General features: G+C 37.6%; 2 protein-coding genes across 2 annotated transcripts in view; both read left to right on the top strand.

Annotated features, from left to right (window-relative positions):
* The window catches only part of LOC139733723 (corticotropin-releasing factor-binding protein-like), a 28,996-nt gene extending 23,604 nt beyond the window's left edge, over positions 1 to 5,392 (top strand). Inside the window, exons 6-8 of the mRNA XM_071644533.1 lie at positions 2,251 to 2,428; positions 3,644 to 3,834; positions 4,724 to 5,392. Of these exons, the coding sequence (XP_071500634.1) occupies positions 2,251 to 2,428; positions 3,644 to 3,780 (315 nt within the window). The 3' untranslated portion in view covers positions 3,781 to 3,834; positions 4,724 to 5,392. The remainder of the gene's footprint in view (positions 1 to 2,250; positions 2,429 to 3,643; positions 3,835 to 4,723) is intronic.
* A 3,650-nt stretch (positions 5,393 to 9,042) lies between these two features.
* LOC139733740 (uncharacterized) lies at positions 9,043 to 15,685 on the top strand. The gene is made up of 3 exons (XM_071644550.1): positions 9,043 to 9,181; positions 13,690 to 13,922; positions 15,635 to 15,685. The coding sequence occupies exons 1-3, from the start codon at positions 9,043 to 9,045 to the stop codon at positions 15,683 to 15,685; spliced, it is 423 nt and encodes a 140-aa protein (XP_071500651.1).
* The last annotated feature ends 3,273 nt before the right edge of the window (positions 15,686 to 18,958 follow it).

The raw sequence follows: 18,958 nt of genomic DNA, 5'->3' as shown, positions 1-18,958 counted from the left end.
AAGAGCAGACAAGTCTTAAGCATATAACTTTAATCATGCAAGACAAAGGACGAGGGCAAAAAAATGGACAATAAACTATTAGACCTACTGAAAAGCGATGACTATAATGTTGCGCTGATAGCAATGGTTTTAGTCAACGTAGTCGAGATTAAGACATGCAGTAACAAGGAACCGTCGTCATTTAGTTTAGTCATATTTCTTGCTATATTAAGATAACAAAATTAACTCAAGTGTACGTTCAAGTGTATGTAAAAAAAAATTATGAGATTGTTTAAACAAGGACTCAGAGAATTGGTGGAATGAAGAAAAATGGGCCATTATGAAAAGGCGTATTTTGGGGTATTCGTAATCTCGTATTGGGGAGTTTGAAAATTTCAGTTATCCAGTTGAGCATGCATGTATTTGATCGTTGTATTTAATAAGCTTTCTATTAATGGTGGTTTATCATTTCTGTTCAGTCTGTACTTAGTCTTAGAGAAAAAAACAGCTGAAATATTCAATCGACAGTTTGCTGTTTTTCTTAAGATACAGGAGTTCGGATTTTCACATGAATATTCGATTCCGTATTCATTATTAGATTGCAAAAGGTAGTGTGACCCTCAAGTAAATACTTTTTCCCGAGGTCGATGGATTCGCAGGATATTTTCCTCAGCTCCAAATAAAGAGGCATCGCTCTTGATAGTGTCTAAGAGGATTGCCTGTCGAACAGAATTCAGATGGGCTATGACGTCAATAACGGATCTGAGATGACGTATTTTGCGTTTACTTATTTACTAATCTAATCATTGACACATTCGGAGGGTGCTGGATTGGCACGATACATCACTGCTCATAGGTACCTAGGAAAGAAAACATTAAAGGCCTCGTCAAAAACAAGACGAAAACGAGAAGACTGCAGTCCCTGATGGATCGTCATGTATATAAAAGGATGACAGTGGAGGAGACTTATTTTTAAGACTTTTAATGAATATTAGGAGAAAGACGTGGCTGATGAATATTATACTGCATAAATCTGTAAATCGCACAGTGAAGAGCAAAGTGAAAATTCTAACAATGGCAATTTCAGACAGATTATTTTTCGTAAACGAACTGTAGGGGATGAAATACTTTCAGTAATGATTAAACACTGATGATAAGAAAGGAGCCCATAAATTAACATAAAAGCAGGTATTTCCAATAGCTTGTAAAGCTTGTACCATTCAAGTAAAACCAAAGAGACGAAACGCAACTATTATCCACTTAAATAGAACAGAAAAAAAGACCACTTTAAGTCGTCCGCATGCTATGATGGATTTCATTATTTTTTACGTCATGAATGTGGTTTCAATATATCAAATCTGATTAATTTGTCATGATTTACAACCCTGTATATAGAACGGGAGTATCTATCTATCTCGGTCTAAAATAATTTTTCCTCGTCGTAGATCATACTTCCTCTTTTACTTCAGACACTGGCATCGTAATATCAGTGTGTCTAGTGCGGAAGGAATAACAAATCTTGATATTTCATGATCACATTCCATTTTCATTGTTTTGGAGCACTGTCTATACGAAGGACAAAGAGGTCGTCTATTCCGTATGTCCCTTTTATACCAATAGGTATTTGTTCCATAAAGAATGTACCTGACACTTCTTTCAGTTTCAATTTCAATATACTACATACTTCTCGTTTATCAATATTACATCGAAAGTAATAGCACAAGTTCTCGTTCCTTGTCAATAATATACAAAACAAACAAACAAACCCCCCAAAATATACAATGTACAGTAGTTGTAATGATAACTGGTCGAAATCTATGTTCGGGTTGTACAAAGAGAAGTATGACGGGACCTATACCCGAAAGCAAGCTTGTTTGGCTGTAAGCCCCAAGTAAGCAGTGTTTGTGATGTGATTCTGTTTGTGATCTTCTTATTTGCATCTCCTTTATCTTCGAGAATCTTCCTGCACTTCTTCTTCATCATTCTCTCAATACAATACAGTATGGGTATTTATATAGCGCTCTTACAATGAGTGAACATTTATTACAGCTCTTCACAGAAATATATCCACCTTACACTTGGGAGGCAGAAGAAACAAAAATACAACAGTCAAAAAGAAAAAAAAAAGTACATAATGAATCAATCAGTTATTGAAAAGGTATAGTCTTCAACGATTTCTGGAACACTGACAGAGATGGTGATTCCCTGATACTGTGAGGGAGCTGATATTCACTGATAGTCCAATCTCGTGTCGTGTAATTATCCTGACAGTGTCACATGGGCCTGGACTACGTTGAACTCCTTGAGGGAAACTCTCTGGATATGAGCGCCATGACAACAGAAGGAAGTATCTGTGGTCACGTGGGTAATATCGTCAGACAAAATGGGGACGGAGATTCGCTGAACAGGAACAACCACATTGTACCCGGGGAGTCTTCTTGCCAGTCAGGTGTGTGTGAGTTATGTCACTTCACAGGTTGTTTGTTTGTTTGTTTGTTTGTTTGTGTGTTTGTGTGTGTATGTGTGGGGTGTGTGTGTGTGTGTGTGTGTGCGTGTGTGTATGTCTGTCTGTCTGTCTGTCTATCTGAGAGATAAATAAGATCGTTGAGCAAACAAACAACTCGATAGTATCGATGGACGTTGTTTGTTTTTTGTTTGTTTCTTTGTATGTTTTGGTTTTTTTCTGATATTCATCATTTTCAGGCTAATGTCTGCAATCAGATAAAGTCCCTGCTACCAAGAAAACACACATCGCTTTTGAGGGTTCTGAAAGTTAGCGTAAATGTAACGAGTAGTTGAGAAAGATTTGTTACTGATATGTAACTCTTAATGAGATACCATCACGCTAGAAGCCCTGCTTTTTCTTCGAACTGCGTTGAATGATTAAAATGCAGTTCAGAAAGAGCAGATTAAATCCACAAACACGAAAGTACACCCTAGGTGAAAGAAACCATCATCCAATGTTGTTTTGCGTCTCGTAGCTTTGGGCAATCAAAATGTCTGTGGGCGGTTTAAGCGTCTATAACAATTCGAGCATACAGCTTCGTGGCAACAGTAAAGACAAGAATCACACTGGCAGGGTAAATGACCAGAAAAAAGACGCACGCAACATCGCACAAGAAACAACATAATGCCATGTGATGAGTAGGATTGAAGCCTGCAAATGTAATCTGCGCAAGGTCAATGACTAGATAAGATGCACGCAACATCTTGCAATTAGAAACAAACATAATTCCATTTGATGATGAGGAAGCTTGCGAATTAATATAATATGATTCCTTTCCCCAAGCTGTGCTAATGTCTGACCTTTTGAAAACAGATTCTCTTCATTCAAACAAGGACGCCTATTATAGTATGATATTTTCATTGTCTTGCTTCAGGTTTTACAACATGAAGAGCAAAAAGAGGCTAACATAACAAAAGAAATGAACAAGAAAATGAATAATGACGTTAACATCATGGTAATTGCAATTATACTGACAGCACAAAAGCAACGATGAAGAATTGACATGCGGCTGTTGATGAAGCTAGGAGGAGAGAGAGCGTTTCGTGTTGTTAACCTCATTTTCATTTGGTACTCCTATACAAAGTTTAATTTCCCGTTCTTTCTTGCTCGCTCTCCCTCCCCCTCCCTCTCTCTAAATCTCTGTTTCTCTCTCATCAGATGCGTTCAGCGTTCCTCTGATGTGTCACAATTCCGTCATCCGTCTAGTCTCCAGCAGCCAATATGTGAACGAGGTTAGCTTCCGCTTCAACAGGCTGAACATCGCTAGGAGTGAATGCCCCGAGACCGATCTTTGAGAGGACATCGCGCCAGTTTGACTTCTTTACCTCTAAACGCAATCAAAGATATAGGTGAGATGCCGCATTGTATACGAGCCAACACGGGGTCAAGGGTCAATATTGACAAGTCAATGAAGATTTGCTATCTGTATATCGTTGTACCAAAATAATACATCTTTACCCATGCATAGACGCTGTTGCACATTGACTATGGCAAACAATGATACCTTCCTAAAATCGCAGGTAGAAGAACTTACTAGTGCTAGGCAGATTGACATTTCTGCATAGCAACTAAATAGAAGCCACATTATGTTTGTACATGCTATAACTGATCTAAGATGATGTGAAGTCTAACGCATTCTAGGATAGTGAGTATGCAAAATCTCAGCCCCTTACCAAAGAAAGATGAAAGATGAACTTAATTGTTGGTACGTGATATCACGGACTCGTCATTCCATGTCACAGTTCTGTGACGTCTTTCGCAAATCTTATTGTTTCTTTTGGCAATATATGCAATATATGCAGTGTTACACAACATTAATAAGATGATTTTTGGCACTCCAGACAAATGCGAACTCGACTATGATTGAGACAGAGTGATGACCATAATGCATGATAAATTACATGTTTAATTAAATGTCTTTAACCTTATTCGTGCCAGTTAGTCCAAAATGCACAATTAATTTTACATGCATTCATATTGGCAGGAAATTAATATAGCACGCTGAAGGATATAGAGCTGTGATAATCGGGAAAAAAAAAGTCAATCGACGTGTCAAGTCTACGTTGTTTTGGGTACCAGATATAGGGATCAATGTACAGAAACAACAATGATTACTTGTCATACCATGTAGTCGCATAGTAATTATTACGTAACTTTATGATCCTTTCTGTAGCAACGTTTCTATTATCCATAATATTGCTAATTATTTTGTTTTCTCAAATTGACTCTGTTTTGCAGACTAATGTCGTCCCTGATAGCAGGACCTCTGAAGAAAACCGTCGCAGCCTACTCGTTTTGGATTTCGCGCAAAGAACAGACATACGGAATCACTCACATGCTTCACAACACAGGACGCCTCGATGTTATTTTTACATTGATAGCAACGTTACGAAGGACTCTAAAAATGTTTAACTTTGTGCCGATATTTACAGTATCCACATGAAAGCAGAATTTGAGTGTGGCGCTATAAACTTGAAGCAGGCGACCTTAAATTCTGATTTAATAGAAACATTATACAGTGTACATAAGATCGTTTATGGTACTGAAAGCGTATGCCTAAGATGTATGTAATGATAATTCTGGCATCTTGTAGTGTTGAGAGATGTAGTTATTTATAAACACGAGAAATGACGAAGAACACGAGTCGTTAAGTGTACAAATGCTTCATTTTCAATGTCGTGATGTCATGAGTGACGTCACCATATCCTCAATTGTTCATACATAATACTGATCAACACATTGTTTAAGTGTAACAACATGTCTCTCCACGCTCCCCTTGAACAAAGGCGTATGCACCATGTCAAAGTTACTGTTTCTCTTAATATTCTATTAAGCAGTGTTTTCAGCGTGGACGTTGTTCGTTGTATCAAACATTTGTAACGCTGTAAATAGCATGCGTGTGTGTAAACTGTAGACAACCAACTGTACTATTCCGCTCATGTCGACTTGTATTAAGTAAACCGACACCATGAAAAGTGAATGAAATGTAGTAGAAATATCCCCCTCAAAAAGAAGGAAAAAAAAAACCCGCCAAACGCCTTTTGTTACCTTTCTGAATCATTTGCAACAGTTTACTACTATAGGCACAATAAAAAAACATACATACACACAGATGTATGTATGTATATTATGTATAATTATAAAGTAAATCTATGCTGACGTGTAAGCAAATAGATACCCACTCACAAACATGCAGATATTTATATATGGGTCTGTTCACAAAGTTGGGAACCAAAACGTGACATTTTATCGTAAAATCATTGTAGTTTTAAAACTATGATTTTCACAATTATGCCGTTTTATATGAATATACTTGGTGCCTCCAGGAAGCTTTTGAAGAACACAGACAAATTGTTTTTCGATGCATTTTCAAAATATTGACAAAAACATGTTGTGGATGTAACAGGACACCGGTGTCCCATGTTACATCCACAACCACCTTTTTTTGTTGTTGTTGAGATTACCAGCATATCTATGATACCTTACATAGCTATAAAAACCTGCATGGTTACGGTGCTGACTTAATGAAGCAAAACTTTGAACAAAAGAATACTACCTTCCCTGAGTTTATGATGAAAGTTGTGGGTGTAACGGTTTCCACCCAAATGTCACAAGCTGTGGATGCACCGGACACCAAAAAATTTCTGCAACTCTTCATCAATAACTCTCAAAGTCAGTATACCCTCATTGCAGTTGTTGTTGCATTGAATTAAATAGAGAGCCCACTGTAATCAGGCAAGTACTTATCATCAAGATCATTACAGACGTGCCATTATGTCTCAAAATGAGGGGTTGTGGATGTAACAGAGACACGGTTTCCAGTTACATCCACAATGCTGGTTTTTCATCATTATTTCCAAAATGCATTATGGAACAATATGTTTGTGATTCTCAGATGCTTTTTTATTTTCACCAGAGATAAAATGGCCAAGTAAGAAAATTCTAACTAGACCTTTTTATTGAATTACAGGCGATTAAAGACAAAATGCCTTAAAAGGTGCCCAACTTTGTGAACAGACCCATATATTTTGTATTTCCAGTATGATGTATGTCTAACACTGGACACGTTAACATGGAGCAACATTAAACATCATGACTTTGATTTCTAGGTGTTAAAAAAAAATACATTGTACAGACTTCGGTTTGTATTTTGGTTTGTTTTTGTAGTTAAGTTTTTCCATGTGCTTTGTGTGTAATAAAAGTGTCGACTTGTCAATATATATTTGTGAAAAGATGCATATTACATTCAAGTAAAGCCGCACTAAATCAAAGCAATTCTAGGATCTATCCCTACTTTTTCTGAGTGTTTCTCCTAGATTCTCCCTTGAGGGAGGATGCGTGGAAGAAAGAAACAGAGAGGGGAGAAGAAGGGGGAGAAAGAAAGGGAGTGGACTAAAGAGATATTATAAAATAAAAAGATCAAATGATTTATTAGGACTAATGTAAATCCAAGTGAGTAATATAGACGCAGTTGGATAGAGAGATAGAGACCAGAGGTGGAAGATTGATTACTGTTCATGCAGTATCCAGTATATCAATGAATGCCTTAAAGCAACAAAACACTTTGAAGTGGAAGGAAAGTGGACAATTTGCTTAAGAATTATGAATGTTTCCAGTTTTGATACCGTCAAAATGGCGACTGCAAACAGTTCGTGACGTCAGCAGGGCAATGATCGAAAAGAATACAGAGAGATTTCCACAAAATTTCAGTTCTTATTCATGAATACTACACCGTACACATTAAACAATTAGGAGAAATGTTTTCCTACTTGTGACTGATATTCATCATCATCATATTTCCCATTGTTGCCCACCTGTGACATCACTAATCGATGTGGTCTTCTTCCGCAAATTATTTTAATCAAACCTTTAAAATCTGTTTACTTTTTAACGGTCGGTCGGAATTTCCTCAAACTTCACATATGCGCACTATCAATATTTTGTTCATTCACTGAATCCACATGATTTTATATAATGGGTTAATTCCCAATCAATAATGATACATGGAAAAGTTGATGTGACTTCAAGCATGATGTTTTCGGCTAGCAATGGTATCTTACACAAAATGATATATACCACAAGATTCAATGTATTCCATGCACAATTTTCGTGAAGGCGATGAGCTAAGATACTACAGCCCAAAATAAGATAACCATGGTTAATTGAGATCATTACATCCTCATCAACTTCGCAAAGTCGAGAGAAAGACGATCCATGCTCTTTCTCTGCGCAGGCTCCTTTTAATCACAGCTAAAAGTATTTTGCGAAAGGTTAACTGCTGTTCAAAGGTTAATTGGATGCTCTGCCTTCATTTAGGTCTCCATTATGATTTTTTCTTTGATAATCTCTCATCAATTATGCACCTTTCTCTACTGTTTTTTTTTTATTTCTTATCGTGTCGCACTCCCTGGTAACCACCAAACATAATTTGAATATACAGACGAAACATTTTATAATCTTACTTAGAATTCAAAACAATTTTCATACACTTTATTCCTCTGTTTATTCATCTATCTGTTAATTTATTTATTCATTGAATTTTGAATATTCATACATTCATCTATTACTTCATCCTTTTGATTAGTTATTTGGTTATTCCATTCAATTTCAAAGTGTAAACAAAACCTGTAAGAGTAGACCTACGTGGTACAAGTTCGCAAAACCAGCAGCCAATCGCTAAGAATTATTTCACTCTTGAGGTTCTCCTCACTATTCAGTTACAATTTCCTTGAAGGATTCTATATTGTTTGGTAAGGAATGTCACAAAATGAAACGATATTGATGAAGTATAATGAAGAGTGACATGTTATATATTATACTGGCATCATGAATCAATTCCGAGTCTGACTCCCGTGATAGAGCCTTAGCACATCATGTGTTAAGTCGCTTTCAAAATCCAAGGCCTCAAAGAACTACAACGCTGAATAACCATAGAGATATCGAGTAGTGCCTGGATGGCACTATGCCGAATGGACCTTGAGACAAACCAGTTAAACGATGTTTAACAAGTATGTGCCCTCGACGAACAAAAGAATCGATTTGAAACATTCAGTGTTGTGACAAATGTGACAGAGCCAGCCGAGAGTTGCCCTCTACAAGTCAGTAGAGCGTAGCGAGTGGGGGCGCGTTCGGGCGGACCTCTAATAGGGATCAATAGTTCCCATAGTGACGATTCAATGGTCCGACACGAAGACGCTATTCGTCAGCTTGGGAGCGACTCGACAGAGAGTATTTGTTTTCGTCTGCTTGTAATGGCCAAAGTAGGGTCATAAAGACCGTGTAAATTTGGCTATTTACTTGGGATGAGGATCAAGTGCTCACCGGTAGTACATAACCGTTTACTGCATATCATGTAGTATGGTTTGCCTTGGTGATGAGAAGCCCCATTTAAGGATACCAATTTCTTCCGCGTGATGCACTAGCTACCAACAGTTTTATGTTCGATTCTGCTGTCCCAAACGTAGGAATTTGTGTACGGTTTCTCATCGGTGGCACCGGAGTGTGACCCTCTTCACGTGCGTTCTGCATATTTTAGAGTGAAAGAAAGTCGTAGCAAGATGAATAAGGGTGAGACTGGTGCTGAGAAGAAGGCAGGACCAAGACCTGGCACTTCAGCTAGTAGTAACAGCTCCGTGGAAACTTGGATGACTGTTAACAACGTCCACAGAATGGGTAAAGGAGAACTCCTGTACACTGGTAAGTTGTAAAACACGTTTCGGATCTTATCGAGCGTCGTGTGTGTTACAAGTGCAGGGGGGTGGGGGTGGGGGTCAATGCATGCTGTAGTTGCTTTGTGAATGCTTTCATTTGTGAGTTTCTGTGCGGACACGTTTGTTGTTAAATGGCTTGCGTCCAGGGTCAGGGGTCATTTACATCCCGTTCCCATACCAACTCATGAGCCGATATACCCATGATTATGTTATACGTATCCCGTTCTTACCACCAAATTTAATACATGATAATAGCCCGCTTCCCAAGCCACGTAAAGCAATCGAATAAACCACGTCAGGAGTAAGGATCGCTTCTAATGTCGCTTTCTCCAGGTGAATTATTAGGTTACCCCTTACAAGAAAACAACAACCCAAAACACCTCTTATATATCCATATGATATCTAGCTGTGTTATATTTGCTCTTCTGCTTTGAAAAATATGTATATAACTATTCGATGCAAAATAAAAAGTCACCCATTGCTTGAATGATATTTTAGATCTAAGTTAATGTGTCTAGCTGATGTCTGACCAAATTTGAAAGGTATAACGTATATGTTGTTGTTGTTTTTTTCTTGCAAGTAAGAGGCAGTAGTTATATCCTCATTGATGGAATTGAATTTGGGAAGTTGGAAGGTCAAAGTCGTATAATGAATAGTAGCGTTGCCATATAGTCACTTATTATACGTAGGCTTGTTTCTCTTTACTTAGATTGATAGGTCTGCATTATACAATGATAATGCCGAGGTGTAAAAAGAATGCCACATGTGTTAACATTATACATAGTGCTCTCAGTCGTTTAAATGGAGAAATGCACAAAACAAAAACAAAAACAGGGCAAAGCAACAACCCGGATCAGCACATCACTCTAAGAAAAATATATTTTACTTTGCGCCTTTACGCGTGACACAACTGTAGCACCTTTACGGATGCAACTTGGCACCTTCAAAGGTGCTCGCTGTTCTGAAAAGTGCAAAGTTGCACCTGTATAAATGGAGGTGCTACAATTTTGTCATACGTTAAAGGGGCAAAGTTAAACTTACTTTCCTTTAGAGTGTATGGACCATCTATTGCTTTTTTACTGCAATTGCCTTCACTACTTCAATCCACACTATTACTGTGACAACTGCATCAACTTCCACTTTTTGTACGGCTTTAGATATCTTATATAGAGATTATGATCATAATGGCAATAATCTATTGGTAGATGAAATTAGTTCTGATGACAAAGATATAAATGCAATAAAAATGATTCTCATTATTTTGAAAATCAGATACAATTGTACTTCTCAAAGCATATTGCAGTTGATGATATCAAAGTGATTACAGTAATGATTATCATGTCAACTATTTCAATCGTTGTGAGCTTTTGGGAAAAGAAAGAATACATTCATATAAAACAAGAATAACATCCACTTCTGTACAAGTTTACTCAATTTAGACGTCACAATAGGTCGCAAATAGAAATTAGTGATGCTGTATTCTAGATGTTAAACGCTTGTCATTAACTGTTTTTGTTTTAAACATTTAGGGATCATGGTGATTTAGAACAATAAATTGCAAAAATTGTTATGTCGCGTCAGCGGCAATAAGCCTGATACCGTTGAGTATTGCATGAGATATCGTTATAACACAATAAGATTTGAATAGGCAAGCACGGTGAGAAAATAAATTACTGTGTTAAAGTATAGTATATACGATATCCACAGTTTATTCGCATAAAGCAGCTGTAACATTATATAAAGAGCACAGTATCAAATTTAAACGAATTCTCTGAATTGTCCCCATTACGACTGTGCTCCCCTGGTGAATACTTACGTTATAGGATCTATGGACTTTTTACGAGGTGTAAGCGGACAAAGTGGTCATACCTGACGAATTATTTTGATCATATTTCAAGAAATGTCATCAACGAAAGATATCATATCATTATGCGTCATTTGATAGTACATTTCCCGTATTCAAGTCTCAGTTAGTTACCGTTCAAAAGGTGGCCTATCCAATCATGGATAACTCTCGTCATGTCTCAGTGGCGTGATGCTTCCCGTTCTGCTTTTTTCCCCTGTCGTCATAAACCTGTCCTGTTTGTCGCAGGACCTCGCAACGCTACCAGTTTGTGAATTCAAAAGTACTTACACTCACTCATTCACATCATTAGATTATTTCGGCCGCGCTCAGAAATTTCTGCAAACTTGGCGTAGAATGCTAACCAGCTCAGTATCCAGTCCAGTGCAAAGGCTTCAAGTGCAAATCCACAGCATGTTTAAAAGGGTGCTACTGGGCAAGAACTTAGCGTTTGCTATATCATGGCAGATACAACACTCGACATAAACATATACATATACCACCACTATTTTCATTCTAGAAATCCTACCAACTCCACAAAATGATGCAACTGATGTATTGTCGATCGTAAAGCGATATTCCACTGGATGGCGCGTATATATGCAAAATGATAATGGCGCATACAATCGTTAGAAAAGCCCACAACGCACATATTAACGCACAAATCAGCGAAAGTCGCGCACGGAATATTACATTCGATAAATTCTGTAACGCCATTACTATTTTCATGGTTTTCTCTTCACAGAAATCATAGTCATACTATGACATTTCATTGGCATGTAATTTCGTAGCATAAACAGATGAATGTCTTCGTAAGTCCGGCGTTGGCTTTGTTTGATAGAATAAAATCGGTCCAATAAAAATAAAAGTAAAGTCATCAAAAATCGAAGGTAAAATAAGGAAGTTATGGAATCTTCATTTTCCCATTGTCTCACAATTCATGTTTAATAGTCACAACCACATCCCAAACTTGGTAGCCTATAATTCATGTGATAATTTCATCATTTCAGCTGTTTTCCAATGGTTAGATGAGGTTGAGTACCACAGCAGAGACAGGCAGCCAAGAAAACAGTGATACTCGATTTCTTCAGGGCTCCAGTATAAAACTTTTTCCATACTGACCAATACCACAATACCGCATTTTAGAGTCAACATGATATTATTATCATTAGAAGTCAAGAGAGTTCTCACCGTGGTGTCGGTAAAATATGCGTTGGTCTGGGCCGTCGTAGTTGAATGGCTCTTTTCATGACCAGCAAGAAACACACACTCACACACACACACACACACACACACACACACACACACGACAAAAACAACAAAGATTAACTTCATTACATAATCACCTCTTTTGTTTACATGAAAATTTGATAATATTGATAGCTTACTTAACATTCATCCCCACTTAGTTACATGCATACACACACGTTATACATCAAGTCACAATTACAAGTTTGATACTGTGTGAAGCAAATTCAAACTGACCGCCAACCCATCTGACAGTGGCCACCTGTCTATATAGGTCACTTTTCTGCTTCAAATTAGTGGCTGCTATCAGGTTTGCTGTATAACCAACACTTCAGTAACATATGCTATCATAGACAGAACATAGGACCTGTAGCTCCCCAGAAAGTATGTTTCAGTAACATTTTTCTGTTACAAGTCGAGAGAATGCCTAAACTATGATATACTGTACAATAATCATGTGTCATGCAGAAATCGAACATTTTTTGATAAGATTCCTTTAAAATTTTCGTTAGATTTTTCTGCTTCCTCAGCATTACAAATTGCTGTCCCCATCAAGAGTGGCGCCTCATGAAGCAAACAACAGGTTAAAGATTCATAGACAGACCGATCTTCCTGAGAACCTTCTCTATTCTACAGATTTGTTCCAATAATCTTTCAGCGTTCACCGAAGCCGTATGGTTTTCGGGAGACGTCCTATATCATGCATTTGTCTGGCATCAATAGGCCCTTTGTAATACATTCATCATCCTGAGAAATATTTCGATTATTGAAGGATACTGTAATTTCCCTTGAAGTTCCACTTCTAATTGACATGTGATTGAGAACAGATGGTCCTCGTGAGTCTATAGTAACTCGATATACTCGTAATATGAATATGTAATTAGCAACTGTAAAAAAAAATGACGTCAGTTGGATAGTGACTTCTACTTCGGAAACCTTCTTGACGTTTGGCTCATTCGGGGAAAAAAAGCCAGTTTGTCGTGTTTGTGGTTAGCGCGAACGTGCATCAACGGTGTCATGTGACTTCTTGTTACCACGCACTGCCCTTTAGAATGAAGTATATGTTTCATCCAGACGGTCCCAAGACGGTTAACGTCATATCTTGCATGAACAGGTGGACGTGCGGAGAAAGAGGCCTTTAACAGTTTTGTTTAATGATTACCCTGGCCTACATGAAGAGACGTGTATGACGGGAAGTGGGACTTATGTACATCACTGTATGAACCTGTGATGTATCCAGGAACCAGGGGAGAACAATCATTTATAAGACAGCTGTAAGACGAGGTCAGAGGATGTATTCAAGTAACAAACTCGGAAATATAACTATACACCAAACAAATACTTTATGTGTAGATGTTAAGTTACTTTTTTTTCTACCTAAAATGATGATTATCTTCATGCAGGTCCCGAGGGCAAGCGGCAACACAGAGTATACGTTCTTCCAGAGCATCGTGTCATTGGCATCGGCGCTCAATCGGCTGAGCACACTACCGAACTTATGTACCTCTATCGCATGCCTGGGGGCACCAAGTTTCCTGAGCAGATGGCCCGAAAGCCTGGCGCCATCGGTTGGGGCATCCCCGAAAGGGGAGACCCAAGAACGTGGCCTGTGCACATGAAGCTGAGAAGCGAAGAGGTAGGATGCGCTTTAAACTCTCTGTACTCGTTGACATATCACGATAACAATCATTGGCCGACATTTTGGACACCATGCTGGCACATGGACAAACACATACAATGTACATGCATCCACTATACTATCGTCATACACATACACGATGGAGGACAACTAACACGCACTACCTTACTCACATATTTAGCATACTTCACAAAGCTTGAATATACCGTTGTTCTTTATTTGCCCAATATTTGCATTCTTCGCGTATATTTGGTCGCACTTTGCGTCAGAATGGTAGCTGATATGAAATAAATTTTCATGACAAATGCAAACAATATCAAATTAGCCCGCTCTTTAATCAAATTAATCACGTGTCCAGGAGAGCACCGTTTGTTCTTCGAGCGCGTCATTTGCCATAACCCTCCAGAAAACAAGTGCCACGAGCTAGCCGAACAATCAATGAAATTAGGTGCTTCTCTTAAAGGCAGTAACACTCGTCGAATCAAAATATTTCTGATGAAAAATACAATTGTAGAAGAACCATCATTTGTTATTATATGAAAGGAAAAGTGATGATGTTACCGTGATCACACTACTTTGTTATTTGCAAGAAAAAAAAATCATTTCATTTTCATTTCATTATTTTGCTCAGTTTCAGTTTCGGCAAGGAAAATATAAAGGTACAAAACATATCATGCTAAATAACACAATTCTAGATAATACTATGTCAAACGAATCACAATATAATACGTTGTAAGCAAAGATGCTTGATAGTTACTAGATGACGTTAAAAGTGGAGGAAAAGACAAAAAGTAGGGCTAGTAATATGTTTTCCCCCTCAAAGCAATAAATTGATAATAAGGTAAAGAAAAAATGTTGGCTACAGAGAAACGTAATTATACATAGCATACATAAAAATCAAGAATGTCCTCCTTTGAATTGTCCTTGTGTGCGATGTGACATTTTTACTTATCTGTGAGATGGATAAAGCGTCATCAGATAAACGTGAATTATGACCAGTTATGTAGTTTCATAACGTTTTATGTCCGTTACTTTTGGCTTCGAATGTCTTAGATGATGTACGACTCAATAGATAGCCTTACAATGAACCAAGAGTTCTAACCATTGAAACATTTCCGAGAATTATACTTTTACTTTCGAGTCTGAGGGGACATAACTCAGCCACAATAATATCATAATTCAGATTTCCTGAAATAACATAGTTATTTTAACAGCAATGAATACGTAATTGCGGCTTTGATCTTCGAGTTCTTTAAATATTTTTTTTTTCCACTGCTGATCATGTGGCACGCTCGATGTGTTTAAGCGAAGTTGGTTTGCCACCTGAGTTTAAGCCCTGAAGTCAATAACCGCATTGGTTTTCCACCCACGTCTATTTACATTCATTAACCTTCATTATAGCCAAGTGAACACATAATTTCTGCACGCTGCCAGTGACGTTAAAAGGACCGAAGTTGTTTTATTATGAACAACTTCCACGCAAACACAAACAAACTCATTTTTCATGTCACGCTAAGTCTATCTCTCTCCTTCCCTATCTTACCCCCCCCCCCCACTATTCTGTTTTAAAATGTGAAATAAACAAGGATTTGACCAAAAAGAAACTGAGGTGAAAACCGCCACATGCACAATTTAAACTCTCGCATTTCATGTAGACCTCGTATGGAAAAGGTCATATTTGTTATTTCTCCGCTTTTTCTTTTCGTCAGGAAATGAAGGAATCGATAGCAATGGACAAACTCATCTACAACCGGCGATGATCTATGGTGACGATGAAAGGGAGTTGACGACTCATCAATATTGCAGCGACAGTTTATACTATAGGCACTCCACACATACTCGAATCGATTGGAATATGTGTCGTAATCCGCATTTATTTTCAAGCATAATTTACGCGTAGATCCGTGTTTCTTAACCGTTTTTTAACCCGAGGCCTCATTTGACTTTGATGAATTTATGGAGGCTCAGTTAGATCAAATACAAATGCTTTTAATTTATTTTTTTTTAAATATTGCGTCCCACCTGAGGGAGCTTTGCGGCCCATTGGTTGAGAAGCGTGGAATTATTGATTATCCTTTTAATCAGCTGTTACGTGTGTCAAACAGAATGTCTATTGGACAGTTTAATAGAAGAAAACTGCCATTAAAAATTTCAGGGCAACTAAATAAATGAAATTTCACTGGTGGTCAAGGTACTAAACGTATCATGACCACCAGTGAATAATTTAACATGATGTCTTATTTGAACATTATTATGGCCGTCTTATTCAAGCTAATAACGTCATTTGACTTAGACCTAATTTGTCTGAGCCTTTGCTCTTCGTTTACTCGACAAATTGAACCGAATCCCCTCCATCGGCATAACTAATAAATTGAAATCTTCAGAGCTTCATTGAAGGGAAAGCTTCGTCCGTGCTCGGAGCATTTCTAATGCGATGGGTTGCTATTTAGCAGGCTCAGAAAAAGTGACTACCGTCTTTTATCATGTCCAGTAGCTGCAGAAGAAAGCAGAAAATGTATGACTTTGTCTTAAGGTAGTATGTCCCAGATTTAAATCCAAGCTGAGACCAGGATGCCCAAAAGGGAATTAAGAAGCAATTACCTTTCAATTTCACTTGGGCAGAGTTTTAATATTGGATGAGGAAGCATCTAAATAAGATAATACTTATGGCTTAACTTGACCATGCATTGAAGTGTCTGACAGGTCGCCTTTATGAGTTAATCATTAAGAGATGTAATGAACATGTTTCTGTATAACGCCCTGTGCAGGTGTGTTGTGGGGCTGATGTCAGGCAAAGGTCAGCGGCTATTTGGCGAAACACAAGAGGGCGTCTGTCACCCCCACTTATTATTTCAGTTCATAAAGAGAGCAGTGTTCTGCGTGATTCTAGAGGCTATTACCTCCTGCTACTGCAGTTGGATAGCCCTAAAACACTTTAATAATATGGGCCTACTACTATACGTTGAACTTAAATGCCGCTATCATTGGAGAGGTATCCTATAACTCTCTATCATTTCCGCCCTATTTCGTTTCATCTCTAATTCTTCATTTATCTTTTCTGTATCTTTTTATGTGCTTATGTATTTGTAGATTCAATCTTTTTTATTCATTCCATGTGTCAATTTATTTTCCTTTATATCTATTCATTCATTACTTTATTCTAACATTCATTCATGCGTTCATCAACTTGCTAAATTTGTTGTCAGTTGATAGTTACTCTAAACAAACGCCCTCGGTTCTGACATTCCCTCGCGTATAAAGTTACTTAGTAATGATGGAATATTGTTCCTCCTCCTAGAGTTTTGTTGTTACCAGCTTCATAGAATCGATAAGCAGATGACGGCTTCCACATTTAAACAGATATATGACTGCTTATTTATACAACGTTGCTTGATATTTTGACAAGAATGGTCATTTACCGCCTTTAAATAACACCTCTCATCCTGCAAGGGAAACGAATTACAAGAGTATTAGTATGATGTACAAGTATATGATGATGATAATAATGCTGATAGCAAACGATGGTGATAATTATAATGATGATAATAATGATAACAATGATAGTGATAATAATGGTTGAGATAGAATGATACTTATAATGATGATAGTAATGATAATAATATTGATAATTGATGATTAAACATTATATAATTCATATTACCATGCAATGATTCTTGCAAGACTGCGGAAATATCAGCATCAGTAGTACATAGAAGAATAGTCACAATTTTGTCAAGCTTCTTGCATTTCATTTGGTTTGGTTTTCTTTTTAATTAACATTTAAGCCTAATTGTTGATGTATTCATCAATTCCTTTAGTACGGTACGACTGGATATAATGTAAGTATACCCATCATTGTATCTATGCTGGTATCATGTTTATGAGTTCTTTGTCCTTATTCAGTGAGTCATCCATGTATTCAGCCGTTAATTCGATTACACGTTATTTGTTTTGCTGAAAGCATTATTAAAATGCTTATAGGTTATCAGATTTTATTCATTTTCTTGCGTGTTTGTAGCTATTATATCGTGTATCATTGATTTTACGCGAATGTCCGTTGTATCGCCTTCTGTGAAAAACGCGGGGCACTGCAGATGGGAATCTCATCTCGACGGGGAACCGCAGTGAAAGAGAGCCCTCTATCGACAGATGCAAGTAATGCCTAGATTGTGGTTATCATCATGTTGCATGTACACGTGTATCACAATCATGTTACTGTTACCAACTTCACTTTCTTTATACGCAATTTACGTGGGAATGTAGCAATCTGTTTGGAGGCTATCGTTTAACGCCGTGCAATGATTTTCTGGCTATGACACAGCAGGTTAAAGTCATAAAATCAACGTCTTCCATGAAATGAAGTGGTGTTCAGTTTCACCAGCGTTTATGAACGCTGACTAAAAGAACGATGGAATATGATATTTCCTCCAATAAAAACGAAACGAAGAATATCAATGTTATTCCTTCGTCGTACAGTGAAATAACACGTGTTGATGGTAGTTTTTTTTTCCCTAACCCCCTTTCCTCCACCTTTTACGTGTCTCAAAACATTTCATTCAAAGCTTCGAAGAATCCTGCAGCTATACATGTATCAAAGATCGTGCAGAGTGTACGATCTTTGCATGTATTGATCGTGATGGTTAACACAATGCAGAAATTATTGGACGCCTTGTACATTCGGATTGGATGAGACATAAGAAATCTAACGTCAAAAGCAAACCCTACAGTTTGTGTGCATTCTTAACGTAAATCTCTACTCATTTCTATAGTTGCGATATATCTAAGTGTCCTCCGGTTTACACATGAATCCATTTCTAGTTATGCGACATTATAGATTAGAAACCCCTCTACTTTTCTATCTCTGTAATCCCTCTCTGTCTGTTTGTATGTCTGTTTGTCTTTCTGTTCGTCTCTTCCTTTCTCTCTTGACAAAGTTTTTCTGTGCTACTGTCCATGATATGATGCTTCATCATTTGTAACAGGGTCTTAAATTGATCATCAGACATGTCAGAAATGGGATGATACCCACTTGT

This window comes from Diadema antillarum, unplaced genomic scaffold, assembly GCF_040938485.1.
Source record: "Diadema antillarum isolate AM-2024a unplaced genomic scaffold, OU_Dant_1.0 seq00000488_RagTag, whole genome shotgun sequence".
NCBI classification, from domain to species: domain Eukaryota; kingdom Metazoa; phylum Echinodermata; class Echinoidea; order Diadematoida; family Diadematidae; genus Diadema; species Diadema antillarum.
Note: the sequence above shows the minus strand (reverse complement) of the source record. Positions and strands in the feature narration are given on the sequence as shown.

Excerpts from the sequence above, each read along its gene's own strand:
- LOC139733740 (XM_071644550.1), top strand. The coding sequence starts at position 9,043 with ATGAATAAGGGTGAGACTGGTGCTGAGAAGAAGGCAGGACCAAGACCT. Across the intron at positions 9,182-13,689 it reads AGGAGAACTCCTGTACACTG|GTCCCGAGGGCAAGCGGCAA; the intron begins GTAAGTTGTAAA and ends ATCTTCATGCAG. Across the intron at positions 13,923-15,634 it reads TGAAGCTGAGAAGCGAAGAG|GAAATGAAGGAATCGATAGC; the intron begins GTAGGATGCGCT and ends TCTTTTCGTCAG.